The 22,447-nt window shown below is 44.0% G+C and overlaps 3 protein-coding genes and 2 pseudogenes across 3 annotated transcripts in view; 4 read left to right on the top strand and 1 right to left on the bottom strand.

Annotated features, from left to right (window-relative positions):
- LOC122615115 overlaps nt 1–7,364 on the top strand; it is a 36,144-nt gene extending 28,780 nt beyond the window's left edge. The window contains exons 2-6 of the mRNA XM_043790015.1: nt 4,297–4,508; nt 5,628–5,763; nt 5,822–6,078; nt 6,138–6,309; nt 6,810–7,364. Of these exons, the coding sequence (XP_043645950.1) occupies nt 4,297–4,508; nt 5,628–5,763; nt 5,822–6,078; nt 6,138–6,309; nt 6,810–6,955 (923 nt within the window). The 3' untranslated portion in view covers nt 6,956–7,364. The remainder of the gene's footprint in view (nt 1–4,296; nt 4,509–5,627; nt 5,764–5,821; nt 6,079–6,137; nt 6,310–6,809) is intronic.
- Nucleotides 7,365–9,066: 1,702 nt separating this feature from the next.
- Nucleotides 9,067–14,660, bottom strand: LOC122626464 (annotated as a pseudogene).
- LOC122626197 lies at nt 10,005–11,868 on the top strand (annotated as a pseudogene).
- A 3,508-nt stretch (nt 14,661–18,168) lies between the features above and the next one.
- LOC122626173 (retinoid-inducible serine carboxypeptidase) lies at nt 18,169–19,710 on the top strand. Its single transcript, XM_043806328.1, has 2 exons — nt 18,169–19,142; nt 19,212–19,710. The coding sequence occupies exons 1-2, from the start codon at nt 18,176–18,178 to the stop codon at nt 19,520–19,522; spliced, it is 1,278 nt and encodes a 425-aa protein (XP_043662263.1). The 5' UTR covers nt 18,169–18,175; the 3' UTR covers nt 19,523–19,710.
- Nucleotides 19,711–20,051: 341 nt separating this feature from the next.
- On the top strand, nt 20,052–21,780 carry LOC122626203 (retinoid-inducible serine carboxypeptidase). The gene is made up of 3 exons (XM_043806374.1): nt 20,052–20,190; nt 20,358–21,269; nt 21,455–21,780. The coding sequence occupies exons 1-3, from the start codon at nt 20,115–20,117 to the stop codon at nt 21,748–21,750; spliced, it is 1,284 nt and encodes a 427-aa protein (XP_043662309.1). The 5' UTR covers nt 20,052–20,114; the 3' UTR covers nt 21,751–21,780.
- The last annotated feature ends 667 nt before the right edge of the window (nt 21,781–22,447 follow it).

Genomic DNA, 22,447 nt, shown 5'->3' with positions numbered 1-22,447 from the left:
TTCACTGTTGCTACCATGCAAATAAGCTACAGGAAACCTTCGATATGGTGAATAAGAATAAGAATTGTTCTACACAGCTTGGGAAAAATTAAATTTTTCAAATTCTAGATATGCAAATTAAGCAAAGTGTATTAATTTGTATTTACCAATTCTTGACTGAAAGTTACAACTTTTAGATCAATCATAAAAAGTAAAAAACATGGGCTAACCTTTTTATTTTTGTAATTTATTTGTTTAATTTATTTAAAATAAAAAAGTTCCAAAATAATATATTGGATGCGCTGAGAAAGTGAGAATATTTTTTTCTCTATGTAGTGCGTACTGTGGAACTGATTGCTGAGGGAATCAAAAGTGTAAGTGTGTCAGCGCTGAACACGAGCAACTTGTTTCTCGCTCTCATTCCACTCACCCTCTCACTCAGACGCAATAGTCGTGTTCGCTCGCTGTTTCTCTCACACCACCAACTGCGGTCTCTCTCGCTCACCCACCACCGTGGCGGTCAACGATCTCCGAAATTTGGAGCCCGGGTTCGTTGACCCGCCGAAAAAGAAAGCACCACTTCTACAGCGTCACGCGCTGAGTTTGCTGATCGCCTGGTTGTCGCAACAGGCGTCTGATTTTTCTTTCAATCGTCGATCGTTGGGTGCCAGTGGTTTCGGTGGTGCTGGTGGGGCTGGTGGGTCTCTCGGTGGGTCAGGGACGGGCCCTGAACGTGACACCGTTGGCGGCCACTCAACTCAACTTGAAGCGTTGAACCTTGGGCCAGCCGAGGTCAGCGAACGCGCCCAAAAAAGTGGGTCAGCGAAGAGCATCCAACGCGCAGCCGTCCGGATGGAATTCACTTTCGTTTTTTATGTAGAAATCGATAGCCGGCTTTGCTCGACGACCAGGCGAGCAGACAGCGCCAGTCAACGAAACGTATCTGAATCCACACTGCGTTGGTATCTGCGAATGTATCTGTATCTGTCACGCACAGTGGACCCAAGCAACGAAGAAACATTCACATTGTGTGCGCATTAAAAACTAAATTTGAGATATAAGGATCAATATATATAAAAACGCATGCAAATAACTTAACTATTCACTTTTTTAGACTGAATATTTTGATTCTTATTTGGATCTGCATTTAAATATTAATGTCTCACGCAAAATCAGCTTATTAACTACCAAACAATCCAAGTATACGTAAACAAACTAATAGCAGTATAATACATAATTATTTTATAAGTGTAATACTACTACACAGATATTAAGCTCCGAATTCTTACAAGACTTATATACATATGTAGCTGCACTGGAAATATTCATAAACCTCGTTTTGTTGTTTTATTATTATTTCACAAGTGAAATAAAATTAAACCACCCGAACCGAGTTTCCAAACATTGTTACGATTTTATCAAAGCATCGATGTGACACTGTGCGTCGGTGGATGAGTTGAGCTCATCGCCACCACCGCCTTCACTTTCGCTTTCAAATCATGATCGATAATATAGGGGCAGCGAGTAACAGGCCAACATAATGCCAAGTGGCTCGCACTTCAGTTCCAGTTGGCCGTTCGCTTCTGGTGGCCTCGTTTTCCAATCGCTGCCTTTTTGGTTTGGTTTCGTTGTGTTTCGTTTTTTTTTTTATTTGTGTCAAAACTAAAACAATGATTGTGAATTGGGAGGGGCGATTGAAAGCGACGTCCAGAGCAGGTCGCTTGTAATGCTGATTTTGATGCAGCACTCAAGTGGCAAAACGGTGTGAAGCATCGGCGAGGGATTCCGTGAAATCAGATGCAAGCAACATGGCCTTAAGACTGGGATTATTGCTTTGGATACAAGTAAGATACGAGAATAATCTGCAAGATGGGCATTGCTTACAATAAATTAACGATACAATAAAAACGTACGCAAGGATATCAATAGCTGGACAACTTAGGGGACGTGGTCAAGTTGCTACAAGTGTGAAGCTTCATCTGATAAATAATTTCCATACTGGTCCTTTGTGAATTTATAGCTGAGAACTTCGTATTCGACATTGCGTTCATTTTCTGTTCACTTCTAGCAGCTGAAACGGAGATAATGGCGCCTCTATGAATTATAACTAGAATAATAATGCTTCTTACTATTCATAGTTCATAATTACTTCTACGTGTCAGCACACCGAGCTCAATGCTCATTATTATTTACTATAATTACCTACTCTATCCTATCCAGTGCCCTTTGAATTTTCATGGACTCCTTTGCCTCCGATTCATTTGCAGTTGATATTATTATTTTTGTTGTTTTCCAAGCCGATGCCAGCTTCTGGTTTTCCAAGGTTTTCCAGTTCGATCGCGACGACGAGCCCAAGGTTTCCTTAAGTTAAATACGAGTGCCGCCAAGTTGGCAGCAGCGTTGTTGGCCCTCTTCTGTTGGCCTGGCCAAAATAGAACAGCAACGGTTTCTAAATAGTCTTTCTATGCTCGCTCGCTCACAATTCCCCGTCCCAAAAGGTACCCTTCTCACCATTCGGCAAAACAAATAGTGCTCTGTTTACGCAAATTTGTGCTGGCCAACAAACGGCGGCCGGCTAGAAAAGCCGGCAATATGGATGAGATTAGTTTTTTCGTACTATTTCGATCCGGCGTTCAGCGATGATAAAAAGCAGCTGCCAGCAGACGGGGCAGCATGAAATTTTTATGCTGATATGAAAACAACAAAACGAAACGACAACGCGCACCGTACGCAGCCAGTGCCATTAAAATCAACGTGAAACAACAATTAGCATTCAAGGTTAACCAGAAACGAACCGCGAACAGTCGACGCCGAGCTGAGTTGCCAACTGGGGACCAGCAATTGTTTAAACAGACCCCACGTTGGGCCCCTAGAAACCGGTTACTGTTTCTTTTTTCCCCATTTAGTATTAACAATTTATAAATAGCTATGTGGGATACCCGACCTAGGAACGAGCAAGTCCTGGTTACCAACCACTCGCCTCCTAGATGAATGGATATGTTGAGCGAGGTTTTGGCATAAACAAAAATAACTAATAAATGTGTTCTAAAAAGCAACAACAAATTATGTTGTATAAGCTATTTACATTATTATTCATTTGAATTGAATGATTTGGCGCGGTAAATTCCATTCCCCCAAACATCTTTGCAAATATATCGAGTGATGTATTCATTTACATACTGGATTCAAAGGCTGCCCTCACCACAGAGAAACTCTCCACTTGAGATACCCGAACACCAGATAGGCACCCATGAACTACCACTTGCTCGTCATCTGTCATCTGTTATAATGTGCTCACAGCCACAAAATCTTTGCTTCTTTGCGGGAGGTCAATGAACTCGGCGAGCTGCCCAGCAACCTTTGACAGAGGGCTCCACCTACAGTTTCTGGGCACCTGGTCGCCTGCCCCAACTCGATTTCCTATATGGCGGACTTGACTCGCCCGTCAGCGAAGGTTGTAAGCGAAAAAATCGAGCCTCTTTATGATTTACGGCTCTCTCGGGGAGGGTCAGCCCCTTCTGAAGCATTCACTTTCGGTTTCAAATTTTCTAGGAAGCTTTTTATAATTTCGAACAGGCGAACAGCTCGAGGCACGCGCTCCATCCGCTGATCGCACAATTGTGTTTAATAATCAACTTTTTGAGGGCGACTCTTGTGGTTGTCTCTGTCACACACGCGGGCAGCTCGTATAATGTGGAGTTTTTTGTTTTCGGCCTTTTTCAGGGGCTTCATGGTCGGTGACCTACTTTTTATTCAACGCAGCCGAGGTGCGGTACACTGCGGAACAAGTATAAGCGTTAAACAATAAATAAGCAATAAAAGAAAAATATTAAAAAATATATAAATAAAAAAAACATTATATGATGACTTGATTATTATATGATTATTATGATGACTACTTATAGGTCAGTTATTATACAATATTTTGTAAATCTAACATATAGCTCTTGGCCTTAAGTAATAGGCTTAAAAATATTTAAAGCTACAGTATTTTTTAACATATGTTTTGTTTCTTAACCTTACACCTTAAGATGTCGCAATAAATTTCCAGCTGTGAAGGTGTAAAAAGTGCGAGTTTTACTTAAATGTTTAAAGTTTGTTTATTTTTGGGCTTATTCCCCATGATTTACCCCTTGGTGAGGAGCAGTTTAAGTTGCTGCCGTGCGCGTGGAATCCCGTGTAATCCTCTGGGGGATCATAATTAAGCCACAATAACTTGTCATATTTAAGCCTCTCCGGGCTGCTACTGTTCGGCGCACTCCGATTCCATGGCAACAACTCATTACAGCGTTCCCCCTCTCCGTCCTCTTTTTCCAGGTCTCACTGTGGGGCTGCGGAACGTCAACGTTCGCATACCGTCCGCCGTTAAGCGTGGCGATAATGCGCTCTTAATCTGCAATTATGACATCGAGAACGACACGCTCTACACGGTGAAATGGTATCGGGGCAGGCGGGAGTTCTACCGCTATACGCCCAAGGAGAATCCGGCCTGGAAGATATTTACCAAAACGAACGAAATCGATGTCGAGGTGAGTGCAGATGACAACCAAGTGGCTAAAGTCTATTCTAAAAGGCTAGAATGTTTGCTATCTACATTTATAGAGGGCAAAAAGATGGGTCATTGTGTTGTCACATAATGCTAAAATGCTTAAATATAAGTGAATCAGATAAATCGCGATCGACAATTAAATTAAAAAATGTGTACAAGTTGTAAAAATCAAGATAGCCAAGGGTTTTACTGAGACAGCTTGATAAAGAATAGAATTTAACCCATTTCAAGAATAAAACTTATAAAAGCGTATTTTAAATATCTCGTCGTTGCTTGCCGTACACTGATTAAAATACTTAAATGGCTATAAATAGCCAAGTTGGCAGCACTCGCTTAGTGCTGTGATACGATGATGACGGGCTTTATTGAAACTGAAAGACAGACACGGAGGGGCAAAGCAACGAAAGCAAAAAGTTGCCAATGTAAATTGCTTTAAATAACTGAAAGCAAAGTGCTGCTGATGGGCTTCTTTGTTGCTGCTGCTGCTGCTGTTGCTGCTGTTGCTGCTGTTGCTGCTGTTGCTGCTGCAGATGCTGCTGCTGCGATGTTGTTGCTGATGCTGCTGCTGCGAACGTGCTGCTGCTGCGATGTTGCTGATGGTATTAACGACAGCAGCAGTTGCAGCAGGGGGCATTGCAAACAATCGACCTGTTTTCGATGTTCATGTGTGCATCGATGTTGGTTTTATGCATGTTAAAAAGTTTTAATTAACAATTTTGACTTCCCATTTGCTGCGCTCTCATTGTTGACTTTAGCTGACATTTCGATATTGAAACGGGAAAGAGTACAAAAACCGCATGAAATAAAAAGTGAATATTTAAATATTGTCGATGCGCAGCAAAGGAGGTTACGCCTATCTTATGTAAGCACTTACGTAAAAGCTGAAACCAAAAAGTTGGTGGTTGCCTTTTAAGCTCTGTTTATCTGAGCACAATTCATTTATTATTATTATATATGCTATACTATATACTATGAATGTATGGGCAATGGGTGCTGAAGAAGTATTAGTTTCCATTTGATTATTCATTCAACATATTCAATGACAACCGAAATAGATTTAACTACATCTAGTACTTTTCAAATTAACTACACCCTGCAGACTGCCCAATCGAATGCCAGCCACGTTCTCCTGCGAAATGTTCCCACCTCGATATCGGGCAAATTTGCCTGCGAAGTGTCCGCGGATGCACCCACCTTCGATACTTCCATCGTGGCCGCCGACATGGAGGTGGTTGGTGAGTAAGCAGGTGTTTGTGTACCACCCCTCCTCTAACCCCAAGTGTTTTGCCCTAGAACTGCCCACCCAACGACCCATAATTACCGGCATCCATTCAAGATACCGTCTGGGGGACGTGGTGAATGGAAACTGCTCGTCGGATTACTCCAAGCCGGCTGCGAATCTCACCTGGTGGATCAACGACATACAGGTGCCACCCAATTACCTCCGCATCTACGACGTTCAGCGACACGTGGCGGAGCATCTGGAGTCGTCGGTTTTGGAGATCAATTTCGTGGTGACGGTGCATCACTTCATCAAGGGTCGCTTAAAGGTGAGTTGGCATTCGATACCACATGTGGAGCCTACGAAAACGATCGATTCACTTTACAGTTGAAATGTTCGGCAAGGATACACGAAATCTACGCGCAGGAAAGCGAAAAACTAATCGAGGAAGATCGTCCCAGGTTTCTGGCCTCTGGCAGATCGCCCGATATGAATATGTATCCATTCGATCAGCCGGGGGATGGAGACGGGCACAACGAACTATTCTTAATCCATTCAAGTAAGTACTATTATAAAATTACAATTTTATTCATGGAAAACGCAGGAAGTAACTTTTCACTGTTCCAAACGCAAGAATGTTTAAAAATCAAGGCAATCAATAAATGAAATAAACGTACGGTCGTAAATGGGTGAGCTTTGTCCGCCTAAAAATTAGCCACAGAAAGACAGATAAGGGGCAGTAGACCCAAGCGGGCTTGAAGATCCCTTCCTGATTGTTTTTACAAGCCAAACATACATAAATGCACAGGGGAAACATTTGTAGCCCCGCCATTACAGTGATAAACTGTGGGGCATTAAATCAAAGTTAGCGAAAAGGGACCGGGCACCTTATTATCCTTGTGAGTTTGGCCCTCTGACCGGCAGCGATTTATTAATGCTCTGCGCTAAGCTGGAAGCAATTAATTCAAAGATTAATTTCACCGGCGAGTGCCCTTTCCGAAGCGGATTTCAATCTCTAGCCCCGCCTAAACCAATCTGTTTTGTTCTGTTTTATTTCAGATGCGGCTTGCGGACCATTTGCCTGGCATCCGATTCTGTTTTTGCTGTTGTGGCCAAGTTATTGGGTTTTGGGCGCCTGGGAGAACTGGCAGAACTGGCTGTGGAACCTGTTGGAGGTTCGACATCTCGGCAGGGCGGTGCGGTGATAGGATGGCCAGTGGCAGGAGAGATGGACTTCAGGCGGGACTCGAGACGGATGAGAAACCCGGCTCGGACTCGGCAATAACGGAACCCACATTTAGCGAATCGATTAGCAAATCAACAGTGAAGGGTCCTCAGCATACCGAATATACCTACTCACATACACCTACATCTATGTTAAGTACGTAACTGTAACTGTAACTGTAACTGTAAAGACAAATGCATTTCCAAAGACCCGTACTCCTCTACTCCTAAGTAAAGTGTAAATAGACAACGAGCACTTCCTCGCATACCCAACAGGAATATATATATACTACATACATCTATATATAATATATAAATATACCTACTCTAAGCAGGATTCTAAATGTTTGCTTTCGTTGGGTTTTCGACGATTTATTGTTAAGATTGTGGTTTCTAGGCAGATTCATTGTTGTGTTCGTCTTTGTCTGTACAACTGAAATGATTAGCCGTAGCTTTAACTTTAGTGTGATCTTAAGTTGAAAGTGTGCGTATTGATGAAAGCCAAATAAAGATGGTTTTATTTGATCACTTAGTTGCTGTTCTTTTCCCTGCTAAGGCTCCAAGTGGTAAGTAGCTATTTTCATTTAAATATTTCATTCAGATCCCTATACTGCACTCACTCAAATTACAATAACTAATTGCGGCCACCTAAGCTCCCGATATCTGCATGTCTTTGCCACGTGCCCATTATCCTTTTTTTGTAACTATTATTCGGTTGACCCTTCCCAGTACAATGTAAAATATTACCGTTTATGTGCAAAAACCAGCTGAAACGGGAAAACAAAGGACCAAGTTCTCAAGCCGAACCGCAAATGGAAAACTTGTATTGTTCGTGACAAAAACAACGCCCTGTTAGCAACGGGAATGGAAATGTGGAGTCGCAATTGGCGGAATGACATGAAAAACAGCGACAAATAGATGGTGCTGATTTTGGCAACATCCACTTTGCACAGTGCGCTGCACGGGTGGGTGCGGTGCTCATCCCATCTCATCTCATTGTTGCCCCCGCCTGCAATTTCGCACTCGAATGCATATCTGCATCCCAGCTTGCCTTCCAGTTACTGTCATAGGGGCAAAAACTGGGCCAGGAGCACTAGGAACAAATTATTATGGTAAACATACCTACTACAAAAAATCATTTAGGTCTTGAGTTTCGTAATGTCACTTCTTCTTTAGTTTCAAAATGAAATCATATTTAAATCCATAAGTTGAGCTATTCTCTTGGCTATGCTTCTTATTAGTTAGGCAAGTGATTAATAGTTTAAAATAGTATAGGAAGTGGTAAGTATCGTTTAGACTCCCAAACTTAAGACAAGGTTGGAAGGTAGTTCCTGCCTGCTAATGAAAGTAGATATTAACAAGAGAGAACGCTATAGTCGAGTTCCCCGACTATCTGATACCCGTTACTCAGCTAGTGGAAGTGTGAAGAAGAGTCTTCATCACTGAGAGTTTTTGACGGTTTGTGGGCGTTAGAGTGGGCGTGGCAAAAAGTTTTTTAGCAAATCGATAGAAATTTACAAAACTAATACAAAAATGAAAAAATATTAAAACATTTTTCAAAAGTGTGGGCGTGGCAGTTTTGGGCGGTTTGTGGGCGTTAGAGTGGGCGTGGCAACATGAATCGACAAACTTGCGCTGCGTCTATGTCCCTGGAGTCCGTATGTTTAATCTCAACTTTCTAGCTTTCGTAGTTCCTGAGATCTCGACGTTCATACGGACAGACGGACAGACGGACGGACAGACGGACATGGTCAGATCGACTCGGCTATCGATCCTGATCAAGAATATATATACTTTATATGGTCGGAATCGCTTCCTTCTGCCTGTTACATACTTTTCAACGAATCTAGTATACCCTTTTACTCTACGAGTAACGGGTATAACAATGCCACCCGTCCTCTCGCACTAAAAAAACCAAACTACGCGACTGTGCAGTGTGACCAGCCGCTCAAGTGGCACAATTGGCGATCGAGCGACAATTAGATGTTACTAAAAAATAACGAACTATTGCGTGAACCCTGGCAACTCTGAAAGGCTGTTATATTTCAAATATATTAACGTAAAACGTCAGATTAGTTGTAAGCCTATTTAATTAAATCACCAACATAAACAAACAGAACTTCAATATTAATTTGTAAAATTAAAAAATCACTATGCAAAATTCGATTTAAAATGGTAAGTAATAATCAAGTTTCGAGGCAGTTCGCCTCGCAAATCCTTTTCCATTGATTTCTGGGCCAAAAGGGCAGTGATTTGACTTGGTGAAGATTTTGGAAACCACCCTGGCGGGATCTGAAAAATGTGGATTGTGTTAATTGGGTAAAGCTCAAATAAACGTATTCAAACAAAAAATGCGAACTGACCTGTACAGGGTCAAGCTAAAGGCTGTCTTTGGTCCGATTCCTGGAATTCTTTGCAGCTCCTTGACGTTTTCATTGTTAAGCTGGTCTAGAAACGTTTGAATACGATTGGCCAGCCATTCATTGGGCGCAGGTCTTACGTTCTGCGAACGATTTTCCTGCGCTGCATCGACTGAAACCGTCTCGGTTTCCACAGCAACGGAAGTGGCATGTTCCTGGAATGACACCAGCCGCCGGTTGCGCCGCAAAATTACTTGGGGAGTGGCGCTGCCGATATCCGACGATCGGCGATTCGCTATACGCTCCTCCATTGGCTGGATGACGCTAACTTACCGCTGACTGCTGGATGCCCGCAAACTAATTCTGAAGTTCCACTGTGGCCGGCTCCTCGGGCTCGAGTTCGGTCTCTTCGGCATTGGCCATTGCGGTGGAGTGCAGGCTGCTGGGTTGCCTAGGCTCAACCTCTGGTGGAGGCATTAGCTCCCGATCCTGATCGATGTCGCCGGCGCGAGGATTGAAGAAGAAGCTGCGCAAGTAGTGTATTGTCCGTGCGGCCAGCGATTGCTGCAATCAGAGCGAGATGGGAGGATGAAACTCGAGTAACTGCATCGTTCGACTTGCGGTCAGTGCGGTTGGGTTTGGTTCCTCTATATAAACGACTCACAATCGCGGCGGTGGCGTAGTGTGCAATGGAGCAGCCCAGCGAGAAGCCGCAGGAGGAGGAGCAGATAGATGGCCAAAGTCAGGAACTTATAGAGGAGGCATCAGTTCAAGGAAAGTTTCAAGCTGATGATCAGAAACCACCAAATACTTGTGATGAGGGCAGCAAACCAGTCCAAGATTTAGACGATAATTGTGAGAAAAATCAGGACATCGAGGATGAGTTGGAGAGACTGGGAAGTGCTGAAGTGGAGCACATTGAAAAGGATGAGGAAACTGAAAAACAACTTGCCGAAGAGATTGACGAGAAAGTTATCGAAAAACTGGAGCTCAAAGGCATTGAGGAGCTTGGAGAAAGTATTCCCCAATTGAATCAAACATTTGGAGATCAGCTGTTGACAGGAGAAGAAGAGCCTAAGGAAAAATCGAAGGATGAGCTGGCAGAGAATACGTCGGGAGATCAGCAACTGTCAATCAATCTGGAAGTTCGATCTAGAACTGATTCTCTGGAGAGAGAAAAGGCTTCCGAAAATGAAGAAAAGCTTCCAGCAATCTCAGTGAGTGCGATTCAGCTCACTGGCAACATTGAAGCTCCAGCAGAGCACGATAATCAAAAGGAAGCCGAACCAGATCCCAATGAAGACACCCAAGATGAACTAAGCCAGGCGGAGAATAAACAGTGCCCAGACAGGGCTGTGGAGCAACACGAGATTCCTGTAGAGCAATCCGAAGACGCATCCAAGCATCCAGAAGAAGATCTGCCCAACGAGCAGGTAACACAGTTTCTCCGTCAGCTGGTCAGCCAACTGTGGCCGGAGCTGGGCGCCAATCCGGAACTGCGTCTGGAAAGAGCGAGTGCCAAGGGTGACAATTATTTGGGCGTGGTGTGGCGTCTACAGGCGGCCACCGATTCGAAACGCAGCCTGGTGGTCAAGCTGCCGCCACAGAATCGCGTGCGCCGCAAGCAATTCTTTGCACGACCCTGTTTCCTGCGCGATACGGCAGCATACGAGGTCTTTCTGCCGCTGACTGAGATGATTCAGGAGAAGTGGAAAATACCCGCAGAAGATCGTTTTCGGCAGCATGCCCTCTGCTTCGGAACTCGCCAGGATGAGCCCAATAAGTGCATCGTGCTGGAGGATCTGTCCTGTGCCGGGTTCTCTCTCCACAATCGGTTTCTGGACCTATCCGTCGAGCATGTGCGTCGAGTAATGCTCACCTATGCCAATAGGTTATTTTGCCAGGGGATCGTACTTTCAGTTGCTGCTTCCTTTGGTCAACGGATCCAATTGCGAACCCTTCGCTGTCATCTGCCAAGGCGACTGCTGGAACAACAACATTCTTTACAAGAGTACAGAGCGGGGAGAACTCGAGGACGTGCGCCTGATCGACTGACAACTGATGCGATATGCCTCACCGGTCACCGAATTATCGTACTTCCTCTTCACCTGCACTTCGCGGGAATTCAGGCAGAGCCACCTCAAGAATATGCTAGAGGATTACTATGAAGAGTTGGGCCTGCAGCTGATTAGGTAAGTGAAAGAGTGACTCCTAGATCTTCGACTCTTGTAATGGTAAACTATCTTTGCAACAGACTAGGTGAGCGGGTGGAACAACTATTTCCCCGGCCTGCATTCGATGAACAGGTGGCCACGAAGGCGGCTGTGGGCCTGCTCCTCGCCATGATGGTTCTACCTATTGTAATGATGCAGGGTCAGGATGTGCCCGACCTGCAAGCGATTAGCGAACGAATCGAGGCTGGGGCCACCACGGACCTCCATGGTGCTGGTTTCCTGGGCGCGGCCAACGAGGCTACCTTTAAACAGCGCATGCGCGAGGTGATCCTCGACTGTGTGGACTTTAACTACATATAGAAAGCTTACCGGCTGCTGCGCCACTTGCGTCGGATTCAGGCGAAGCTTCTTGGCAGCGGTGCCAAAACGCAATGTGGACAACGTCTCGGTGAGATCGCATCGGTGCGGACTGATGCAGGCCAGAAAGGTCAGATATGTACGACTGCGCGGTGAGCGACTCTGGAAAGAATAAAGGGTAAAGAGTTGTAGTAAATATTTGAACGAGAAAATAATAGTAATTAATAGTAACTATGCTAATCAATAAAGGCGTTAACCCAAAATGTTGTGTGAATGGCTATTTACTAATTAGACATAGCTTTATCCAAATTTGTGCGCATACCCTGCAGAACTGTGGTGAGGACGCTGTCGCGGTATGGAATCACCGTGTGGCCCGCCGCCATGGCCATCACCACCTTGTTAATGCTCAGCAGGCCCAGATTGATGTTGACGCCCTCCGAACCGGCCAAATCCACAATATTCATCCTGGCGTAATGGGTGTCGCTCTCCACATGAATGGTGACTATGGCATGTGATCGGAATATATCGTTGGAATATATAGTGCCCTGATCCAATATTAACTGCAGTTCCTCCTGGCTGTTCAAAGGAAGGATGGTGCATTGCTGGCAACGCGCCGCCACCATGGGCATATGTGGCGTGGAGCTTAGCAGATCGAAGGGCAGGAAAGCAACAATTATCCCATTCAAGTGTACGCCTCCTTCATAGAGATCTACAATGAATTGTACACTACAATGAATAATAGGATAGAATCTATTATAGTCAGAACATAATACTCTGTAGGGATCATGCAACTCATAGTTAGATCTACAATGATTTAAAATTAGAGGTACGTAATTTCTAGTAAATTTGCTTGGAACAGTGAAGTTTAGCCGACTAACCAAGTCGGGACTATCCACTTCACCACGAATAAGGTTAAAAATAAAGACTGTTCCAAGCATCGTTCTACGGTTAGCTAAGGAGGGTAAGTTAATTAACATTAATCTACTCGAATAAGGAGGTAATCTACGGTTTGCATCCCAATCAAGGCGCCGTAAGGCAACAAGTAAGAAGTTCTTTTAAACCGATTTAAACTTCATATTGTGGACTCCAAACAGGTGATCCATACTCGAGGATCGGACGGACTAGAGAAATAGATAAGGTTTTGGTCATGTAAGGATCATCAAATTCCTTTGACCACCGTATTATAAAACCAAGCACACCCCTGGCCTTATTGACAATAGACGAAATATGGTCTGAAAATTTAAGTTTAGGGTCCAGAAGAACACCAAGATCATCAACATGTGTTATTCTGTCCAAAGAGCACCCACTTAAAGTGTAAGTTGCGTGCATTGAGTTGGCACGACAAAAGGTCATAACTTTACACTTAGAGCCATTTAAGTTTAATACGTTATCACGGCACCATGTTTGAAAGCAATCTAGATCGGATTGTAAGTCCAAATGGCGAGAAATGTCCTTATATTGCAAGCATAATTTTACATCATCAGCGTACATTAGTACACGCGAATGATTTATTATTAAGGGAAGGTCGTTAATAAATAAGGTAAAAAGGAGCGGACCTAGGTGGCTCCCTTGTGGGACGCCGGATGTGACTCGGAGAATACAAGAAAGAGAATTATTAAAGAGGACCCGTTGCGTCCTGCCATTCAGATAACTTAGAATCCAATTTAGGAGATCAACAGGGAAACCTAATAAATCAAGTTTTTTTTATTAAAAGTGAATGATTAATAGAGTCAAATGCGAGTGAGTGAGCTTTCGTTTAAAGTGGGACAGAATACTATATTGATGAAATGGATACATCATTTACATTGGGGTTTGTGGCGTTGCTATCGGCATGTTGCAAAGGCCTTTACATTTAGCATAAACAGCTGTTAAGTGACTTGATGGCGTTGAAATATTGTATACAACTGGCTTTAGACAATCTCTTATTTTGCAAACATACCGTGCATATAGGCAGACCAGCGCGCATAGTTTTTGGTCTGTTATCCTACCATCTTTGCCAGCCCTGGCTAACGTTGCCACTTTAAAGAAGAGAGAACGCTATAGTCGAGTTCCCCGACTATCTGATACCCGTTACTCAGCTAGTGAAAGTGCGAAGGAGTCTTCAGCACTGACAGTTTGTGGGCGCTAGAGTGGGCGTGGCAAAAAGTTTTTTGGCAAATCGATAGAAATTTATAAGACTAATACAAAAATGAAAAAATATCAAAACATTTTTCAAAAGTGTGGGCGTGGCAGTTTTGGGCGGTTTGTGGGCGTTAGAGTGGGCGTGGCAACATGAATCGACAAACTCGACTACCTTTTGTAGTTCCTGAGATCTCGACGTTCATACGGACAGACGGACGGACAGACGGACATGGCCAGATCGACTCGGCTATTGATCCTGATCAAGAATATATATACTTTATATGGTCGGAAACGCTTCCTTTTGCCTGTTACATACTTTTCAACGAATCTAGTATACCCTTTTACTCTACGAAGATATAAAGGAAAAGTCAATGCCTACTATGAACACCAAATATATATGTATATATATATGTTTGCTATGACAAAAAACAGCAAGAAAATGAGAAATGTATTTGTTAAGTCTGCCGTTTGAAATGCGTAATTGGTAGAAGTATGGAACAAAGACATGCTGTTTGAATGAATAGTGGTAATAGTGGAGCTCGAAGTGCGGCCAAACTGCGGCGTCGAAGTTTTATAACCTATATGTATGTAAGCAGGAAAATAAGTAAAACTCACCTGCGAATGGGAGCTCCGTAAATTGTCTTCAGTCCGATTGTCCGCATTGGCGAAACCATAGTGGTCATATGCAGCCGCGTTTCTGTTGTTTTGGTGATAACTCATGATTGTGTGTTGGCGATTTATATTTTTTCGTTCGGCAGTGATGTTCTCCTGCCAACTGAACTAATATTACTGAATTACTGACACCTCACTCCACTGACAGCTCTGAACTCGTTGACGTATTTGTCAGTGCTACTCGGATAAATCAAATTAATCGGCAAAGACGTCTAGGATTTCAATTAGTATTTAATACCAAAAGTTACGAAAAAAAGGTATGCCACAAATTATGGCAAATGTACGGCAAGAGTTGCCTTCAAGTTTCGACGCTCGTCCAATGATATTCCACCTGGCGGCCTAAATGTTCTGTTTATTAATGTGCATTTCAATTGGGGCAAATAATATGCTTTTGTAATTTATGTATGTCAAAATTGCGATCGGCAGTTGCCGTTGCAGTGGCAGTTGCAGTTTGGTGGCCCACGAGCGAGGCTCCTTTGGATGGCCAGTGTTATGGTGGCTCCTGTTTGCCATTTGCCTTCGCACGAGTTACAATCCTGTGGCCGGGGGAGGAGAAGCTTTCAAAAAAACAACTGTGTAGTTCGGGGTATAAAACGAGAGAGAGTCTCTTTATTACAAAAAGTTGTATGCTTAGGCAAAATGTCTCTTCGGCCGAGGTCGTGTTGGCGATCTTCGTTAAAACTCCTCGGGGGGCCTCCCCCCCCAGTCCGAAGAGAAGGCCATAAGGGGAATGGCCGGATCGGAGAAAGGTGATTAGGTGACGTGTAGTTGGTGCCACGAACTCCGAGGACATTTTGAATTTGACAGTTTTTTTATACCCGTTACTCGTAGAGTAAAAGGGTATACTAGATTCGTTGAAAAGTATGTAACAGGCAGAAGGAAGCGTTTCCGACCATATAAAGTATATATATTCTTGATCAGGATCAGTAGCCGAGTCGATCTGGCCATGTCCGTCTGTCCGTCCGTCTGTCCGTATGAACGTCGAGATCTCAGGAACTACGAAAGCTAGAAAGTTGAGATTAAACATACGGACTCCAGGGACATAGACGCAGCGCAAGTTTGTCGATTCATGTTGCCACTCTAACGCCCACAAACCGCCCAAAACTGCCAAGTCCACACTTTTTACAATTGTTTTGATATTTTTTCATTTTTGTATTAGTGTTGTAAATTTCTAACGATTTGCCAAAAAACTTTTTGCCACGCCCACTGTATTGCCCACAAACCGCCCAAAGCTGCCACGCCCACACTTTTGAAAAATGTTTTGATATTTTTTCATTTTTGTATTAGTCTTGTATTATTCTATCGATTTGCCAAAAAACTTTTTGCCACGCCCACTCTAACGCCCTCAAACCGACAAAAACTGTCAGTGTTGAAGATTCTCCTTCGCACTTCCACTAGCTGAGTAACGGGTATCAGATAGTCGGGGAACTGGACTATAGCGTTCTCTCTTGTTTTTCGTTACAACAGTTAATATCAGACATTTTATTTTATTGATTAAAAACATCGAAACTATTATTTATTATTTTCAATTAATTAATCCGTTTGCTTGGAAGCTGTAGAATATAGTAGTCCAATTATACCCTCTGCAAGGGTATTACAACCAACTCGTCTAAGGCGTTCGCATCCGTATCTGCAGAATTGCTCTGCCAGTCGGGCAGTCGGGCCAATTGCTAGAAAATGACTTTTGGCAGCGGCCAAAAGCGAGCTGCCGGAGCTGCTTAATGGACAATCGAAAACGCATTGAACTGGCAATTTTGGTTTTGCTCCCGTGGCAAATTGATTTCCGTTTGCGGTCGCATCCCAGCGTCAACTGCGCCCTGATGACAGCAGCCGCCGCCAGGTGGCGCACTCATTAAAACTGCACTGCAACCGGGACAGAATTGCAGTGGGTCGTTTGGTTGGGAGCTTTTCGTTTTGGCCTGGTCGCTGGGTGGTCCTGACGGGTGCAACCACTTGCCGTTGTCAAAAGCAGTCGAAACGAGCCGAGGACGAAGGAGCTGCTGCATCGTAAGCTTTTTTGTCGTCCTGCTTTTGACTTGCGTGGAACAAACAAACATTTGTTAATTACTTTTTCGGGTGCAGCCACAGAAAACAGAAATCGGATTCATTTTCCACTCCCCTTGTCCGGCTGTCGGCCAGTCGGTTCCTTTCTTCCTTTTTGGACACAGGATTTTTCCATTGTTCCAGACGCGTTGAAATTGAAATTAAGCAATTTTAACTTTGTCAATTACGACATAAAATCATCAGCGTTGGACATGAAAAGCAGACAAGTTGCTTGGAAAACTAATTGAAAATGTTGAATCAAGAGTTTTTGGAAATAACTTATATGTTGTTATAAGCAACATTAATTGATAGTATTTAAGGACATCAATCATTCTACTGATGTATTCTATTATAGCATCCCAAGAATATGTTACATTATTGTATACATTTTATTTTTTAATGCCCAAAAATATGTTACATTAATTATAAATTAGTTTTAAGTCTCGACCAATTTGTTCGCCTAGGTCTGTAATATTAAAGTAGGGATTGGTTTTTAAATTTGATAACTAAATTAAAATAACGATTTAAAATAAATACGATCCATTCTTGGCGTTTATTCTTTACATAGTATTTAAATAAATATGTACTTTATATCGTGCAGCAAATGTAAATTAAAGTTTGTCTAAACAAATATACGAAAATAACTTCACTTTTGTGCAATCTTCAGTCAATAATATAAGAGCAAAGGAAAACAGTGTAGCAGGGTAAATAATTAAAGAAATTAAAGCAGCGATGTTTATATGTGAACTTAAAGAATTGATGCTTGCGCTGTGATATGGTAAACAAATGAGAGGATGGTATTCAATTTAATTAATAAACAAGAGAGATCGTTGCAGTCGAGTTCCACGACTATCAGATACCCGTTACTCAGCTATAGACAGAGCGAAATAGAAATTTCGTGTCAAAAATGAAAAAAAAAACTAATCATTTTTTAAAAGTCTGATTCTGACAGTTTGGGACGATTTTTAGGCGTTGAAGTTCGCGTGTCAACGGTTTAAGACGAACTTATACGGCATAGGCGTCATTATAATCTGTCTGCTTAATCTAAACTTGCAAGCTTTTTGTTCATAGCATACCAATGTACTTGGATATACTTGATTGCATCATGATTTACGATATCATTTTGAAGAAGAAAATAACTTATTAAACATGAAATTTGTCCAATAATGGATTTGCTAATTTATTTTGCTTTATTGTCTCTATATTTTGTAGTTTCATTATTAATTAATTGTTATTCATTCTAATTTAATTGCAGTTATCATTGTTGAACTACCGAAATACTTTCGTAGTTTAGAGTGTTTTAGTGCGACTATGAACAGAAATCCACTTTATTTTTAAAAACATACGTTTATCTGATATAAAGAGCACCTTATTCAGGGTCACGTTCCATCCGGTCTAGAATGCTCTTCACATCGATAAATAGCCGCGATTTGGATCGCTAAGAATCCAGTGATTTTCAAACTCACCATTGAGAATGTGGTGCGGCGCCCTGTCGATTGTGTGTCTCCTGCTCGGAATATCCGAGGCCCGCGAAGGATTTGGTCCTGGCGAGCAGGACTGGGGTTACGTGGACGTCCGCGATGGGGCGCACATGTTCTACTGGCTTTACTACACCACTGCCAATGTGAGCAGTTATACTGATCGACCGCTGGTCCTGTGGCTCCAGGGCGGACCTGGTGGCTCCTCCACGACGCTGGGAAACTTCCAGGAACTGGGACCCGTGGACACGAATGGCGAGCCGCGAGAGGGGAACTGGGTACAGCATGTCAACGTGCTGTTTATTGACAATCCCGTGGGATCGGGGTTTAGCTATGCGGATAACACCAGTCTGCTGGTTACCAACAATGAGGAGCTCATCGACGACCTCATGAGCTTCATGTTGCACTTCTATAAGTTGCACAAAGAGTTCAAGACTGTTCCCCTCCACATATTCTCGGAGAGCTATGGTGGCAAAATGGCCCCCGCCCTGGCCATCCGACTTGATGAAGCCATGAAGGCCGGTGAGCTGGCGCAGCCCGGAACTCTCAAGTCAGTGACTATCGGCAATCCCTGGATATCAACTCGGCACATCAGCCGGGAGCACTCCAAGTATATGTTCGTCAATGGTTTGATCGATGAGGATGGCGTGGCGCTTCTCGATGCCCAGGAGGAACGCATCTTAAGTGCCCTCAAGGAACGCGAGTTTAATAAGGCCACTGATGAGTATTCAAAGTGGTATGACCTCATGCAGCAGCTGACTGGAGAGATCTACCTTTACAACACACAGACCCACCTGGATCCTGCAGAGGACCGAACGTACGGCTACGGAGATGATTTCGTCAACTTTATAGCGGAATATGTGAGTGATGTCCTGCAGATCAACGGCTCTGTTTTTGCTTCACAGGTTATGGATGTGTTATCTAGCCTTCACGGAGATCGCCTGAAATCGGAAATTAATACGAGTAAGTAATTGGGGTTAACTATTCATTTTTCCCTTTCCCATTCTACGTACTTTATAACTTTTATTTCAGTACCCCGCCTGCTGAACGAGACCTCCGTTAAGATCAATATTTATTCCGGCCAGTTGGACATTTTAGTGCCCACCGCAGCCACTTTGGCTCTGATCAAGGACTGGGCATGGAAAAACAAGTCGGAATACCTGCAGGCCAATCGCACTGCCATCACAATCAATGGCATACTGCAGGGTTACGAAAAGGTCGGAGGAAACTTCGGCATGTACTGGATAAATCGGTCGGGCCACATGGCCCCCCTAGATAATCCAGTTGCCATGCAGTACGTCCTCAAATCCGTTACTCGCTATGACAGCGACTATACCGAATAATTTACTAAGTAACCTAACCCACATCGAATAAAACATTTCTACCATATAGACGTCGTATGCCAGATGCCCACTTTCGGTATTTTTGCTGACGTCCTAACCAAGTGCAGAGCCAAGACATATGTACTGTGGGTGGTTCTATCGGCTGGGGGTCAATGTTTACTTTAAGCAGTGTGTATATAAGTTCGATTGTGTTTAGAGTTCTACATTTTGGAGTCGCGGCCGCAGGTACCAAGGCACTGCCACCCAGTTTATTAAGTATAAACTTTTAGCACACTCTTACAGTTCTTTTGCAAAGATATTTAAAACTATGCTGCTCAGGGGAAGTGTATTTAATTTGGCAGAATTCCTAGTATCAGTAAATATAATAGGTGAAGCAAACATATTTTCGTTTTATAATTTGAACATTATAAAAGAAAGGGTGAATTCCGTTTCGATCATCACACCCAATTGTAGTGTTTACTGGAAAAGTGTACGTATTTCCTAGTAAAGTAAGCAAAGAGCGCAAAAGAATCGCCAGATCAGTGCGCATTTCCCGCCGAAGCAGGCAGTTTAGTTTTACTTTCCTTTCCACTGAATTGTGATCATCGCGATCATGCACCTCAATGAGAATAAAAATCATATATGGGCGTGTGCCCTGTGTTTCTTGTTGTCACTGACCTGCGTGCAAGGTGTGTGTGTGTACGTGTTCTGAAACATTCATTACCAAAGTGAAAAAACCACATATGTGCAACAATTTAGGCGTGAAAAATAGGTGGCACTGTTGGTGTTCTTATATTCCCGATAAATTTCCATTTCTCTGAGAAGTACTGCAAGAGAGCTGGTTATATCGTTGCAGGACGCGTTGGTCTGGGACCTGGAGTGCAGGATTGGGACTATGTGGAAGTTCGGGAGGGGGCTCACCTCTTTTACTGGCTGCTGTACACCACGGCCAATGTGACTCATTTCACTGAGCGGCCGCTCGTGATCTGGCTGCAAGGGGGGCCCGGAGTGGCCTCCACCGGCAGCGGGATCTTCGAGCAGTTGGGGCCCATCGACATCGAGGGAAGGACGCGGGACAGCAGTTGGGTGGAGCACGTGAATGTTCTGTTTGTGGACAGTCCGGTGGGCACGGGATTCGCTTACGTGGAGCAGCACGGCCGGTATGCCAGGAACAACAGGCAGATTGCCCTCGATCTCGTCGAGTTGATGAAGCAGTTTCTGAAGAAGTATCCCGATTTCCGAAAGGTGCCCCTGCATATATTCTCCGAGAGCTATGGCGGAAAAATGGCTCCCGAATTCGCGCTGGAACTGCATTTGGCCAGAAAAAGGGACGGCTTGGAGTGCGAACTGAAGTCAGTGGTGGTGGGCAATCCCTGGACCTCTCCACTGGACAGCATTTTGTCATATGCCCCCTTTCTGCTCCAATCGGGCATTGTGGATGATGACGGTTATCGTCGCATTTCGCGATTGGCCGGCGAATTAGCAACACTTGTTTATGGCAGGAAGTGGTTACGCGCCTTGATAAAGGGCACCGAAGTTCAGGATGAGATTGCCACCAGTGCGGGCGGCGTCTTTCTCTACAACACCCAGCGACGGGTGCACGTGGACGAGGTCTACCGGTACGGCGAAGACCCGCAAATGAGCAACTTCATGCGGTCCAACGTGACTAAGGCTCTGGGACTCGCCGATATGCCTGTGTGGATGGAACAAAACTCCACAGTCTTCGAACGACTCAGTCAGGATATTTTTAAGCCAGCGAATCATATTGGTAATTCATTTTTTGCTTGTGGTGAAAATACTTTTTTCTTCAAGTACACATTTCACTGCTAAATGTAATACTCGGACTTACAACTTGCGAAAAGCGTTCCCTTCTAATGTAATGAAAATTGTTTGTCTATTTTGGCAAAATTACGAAATTTGATCTCGTCAACGTTTCCATTTACCAAATTTCAGTTACCAAATTGCTTGAGGAGACGCCGATACAGGTGGGCATTTACTCGGGCATCCTTGACCTACTGTGCGCAACGCCCGGCACCGTAAACTGGATTCGCCGACTGAAGTGGAGCCGCAGTTCGGAGTATGCCAAGGCACCCCGGACCGCCATTCGGATCGACGGGATGCTGGAGGGGTACGAGAAGCACGGCGGACGACTCAGTATGTTCTGGGTCTTTCGGGCGGGACATCTGGTACAGCAGGACAACCCAGCGGCCATGGCGTATATTCTAAGGTACTTCACCAGCTATGGGTAGTGTACCAGTTCTTTGGAATAAAATTGCAGAGCTTCCCCAACAACAGCTTTAATTCGAGAATTTCAATCATCTCCACATCTCCCTGCCCGCCCGTGAGTATCTCGAAACACTTGGTAATTAAATGCCATAATTTCGAGGCAAGGCCACAAGTCACCCACATAAGGCCCTTGCCCAGAAGCAGTAGCAGCAGCAGCAGCAAACAATTCTCTAACAATTTACTCAAAATTAACTGAATCCCTACTGCCTTCCCTTCCAAACTTTCTGGCTGGGATGCGGTTGGCCGCATCACACGGACAGACATTCGTCTGGCTCAGGCGGAGCCTCATTGTTGGAGCGCTTTACAGGTGCACCGCATCAATTTATTTTCCACACAAAAGCCCATTAAAAGTCTTACACACTTGGGCATTGATGAGCGGCTGGGGAACTTTCCGTTTCGGGTCTGGGTAAATGTTTGCCAAATGAAACCACTTAACCTTTTTTTCCTCCATCGACCGAAGGAAAAATGAGCAGACGAAGGTTAAGTTTAAAAAAGCAGCGTTGCGGCGGCCGGGACCGCAGCAAAAACAAATTAATTAAAAACTTAAAAGTTTGTCTACGGCAACGGCTCAATTGGACGGACGAACGAAAACAAGCCGGGACAGGAACTGGAAAATCGTCGATCCAGGCTCTGTCGACAAATCCCTGAAGTCTGTCAATT

This window comes from Drosophila teissieri, chromosome 2L (assembly GCF_016746235.2).
Source record: "Drosophila teissieri strain GT53w chromosome 2L, Prin_Dtei_1.1, whole genome shotgun sequence".
NCBI classification, from domain to species: Eukaryota; Metazoa; Arthropoda; class Insecta; order Diptera; family Drosophilidae; genus Drosophila; species Drosophila teissieri.
Note: the sequence above shows the minus strand (reverse complement) of the source record. Positions and strands in the feature narration are given on the sequence as shown.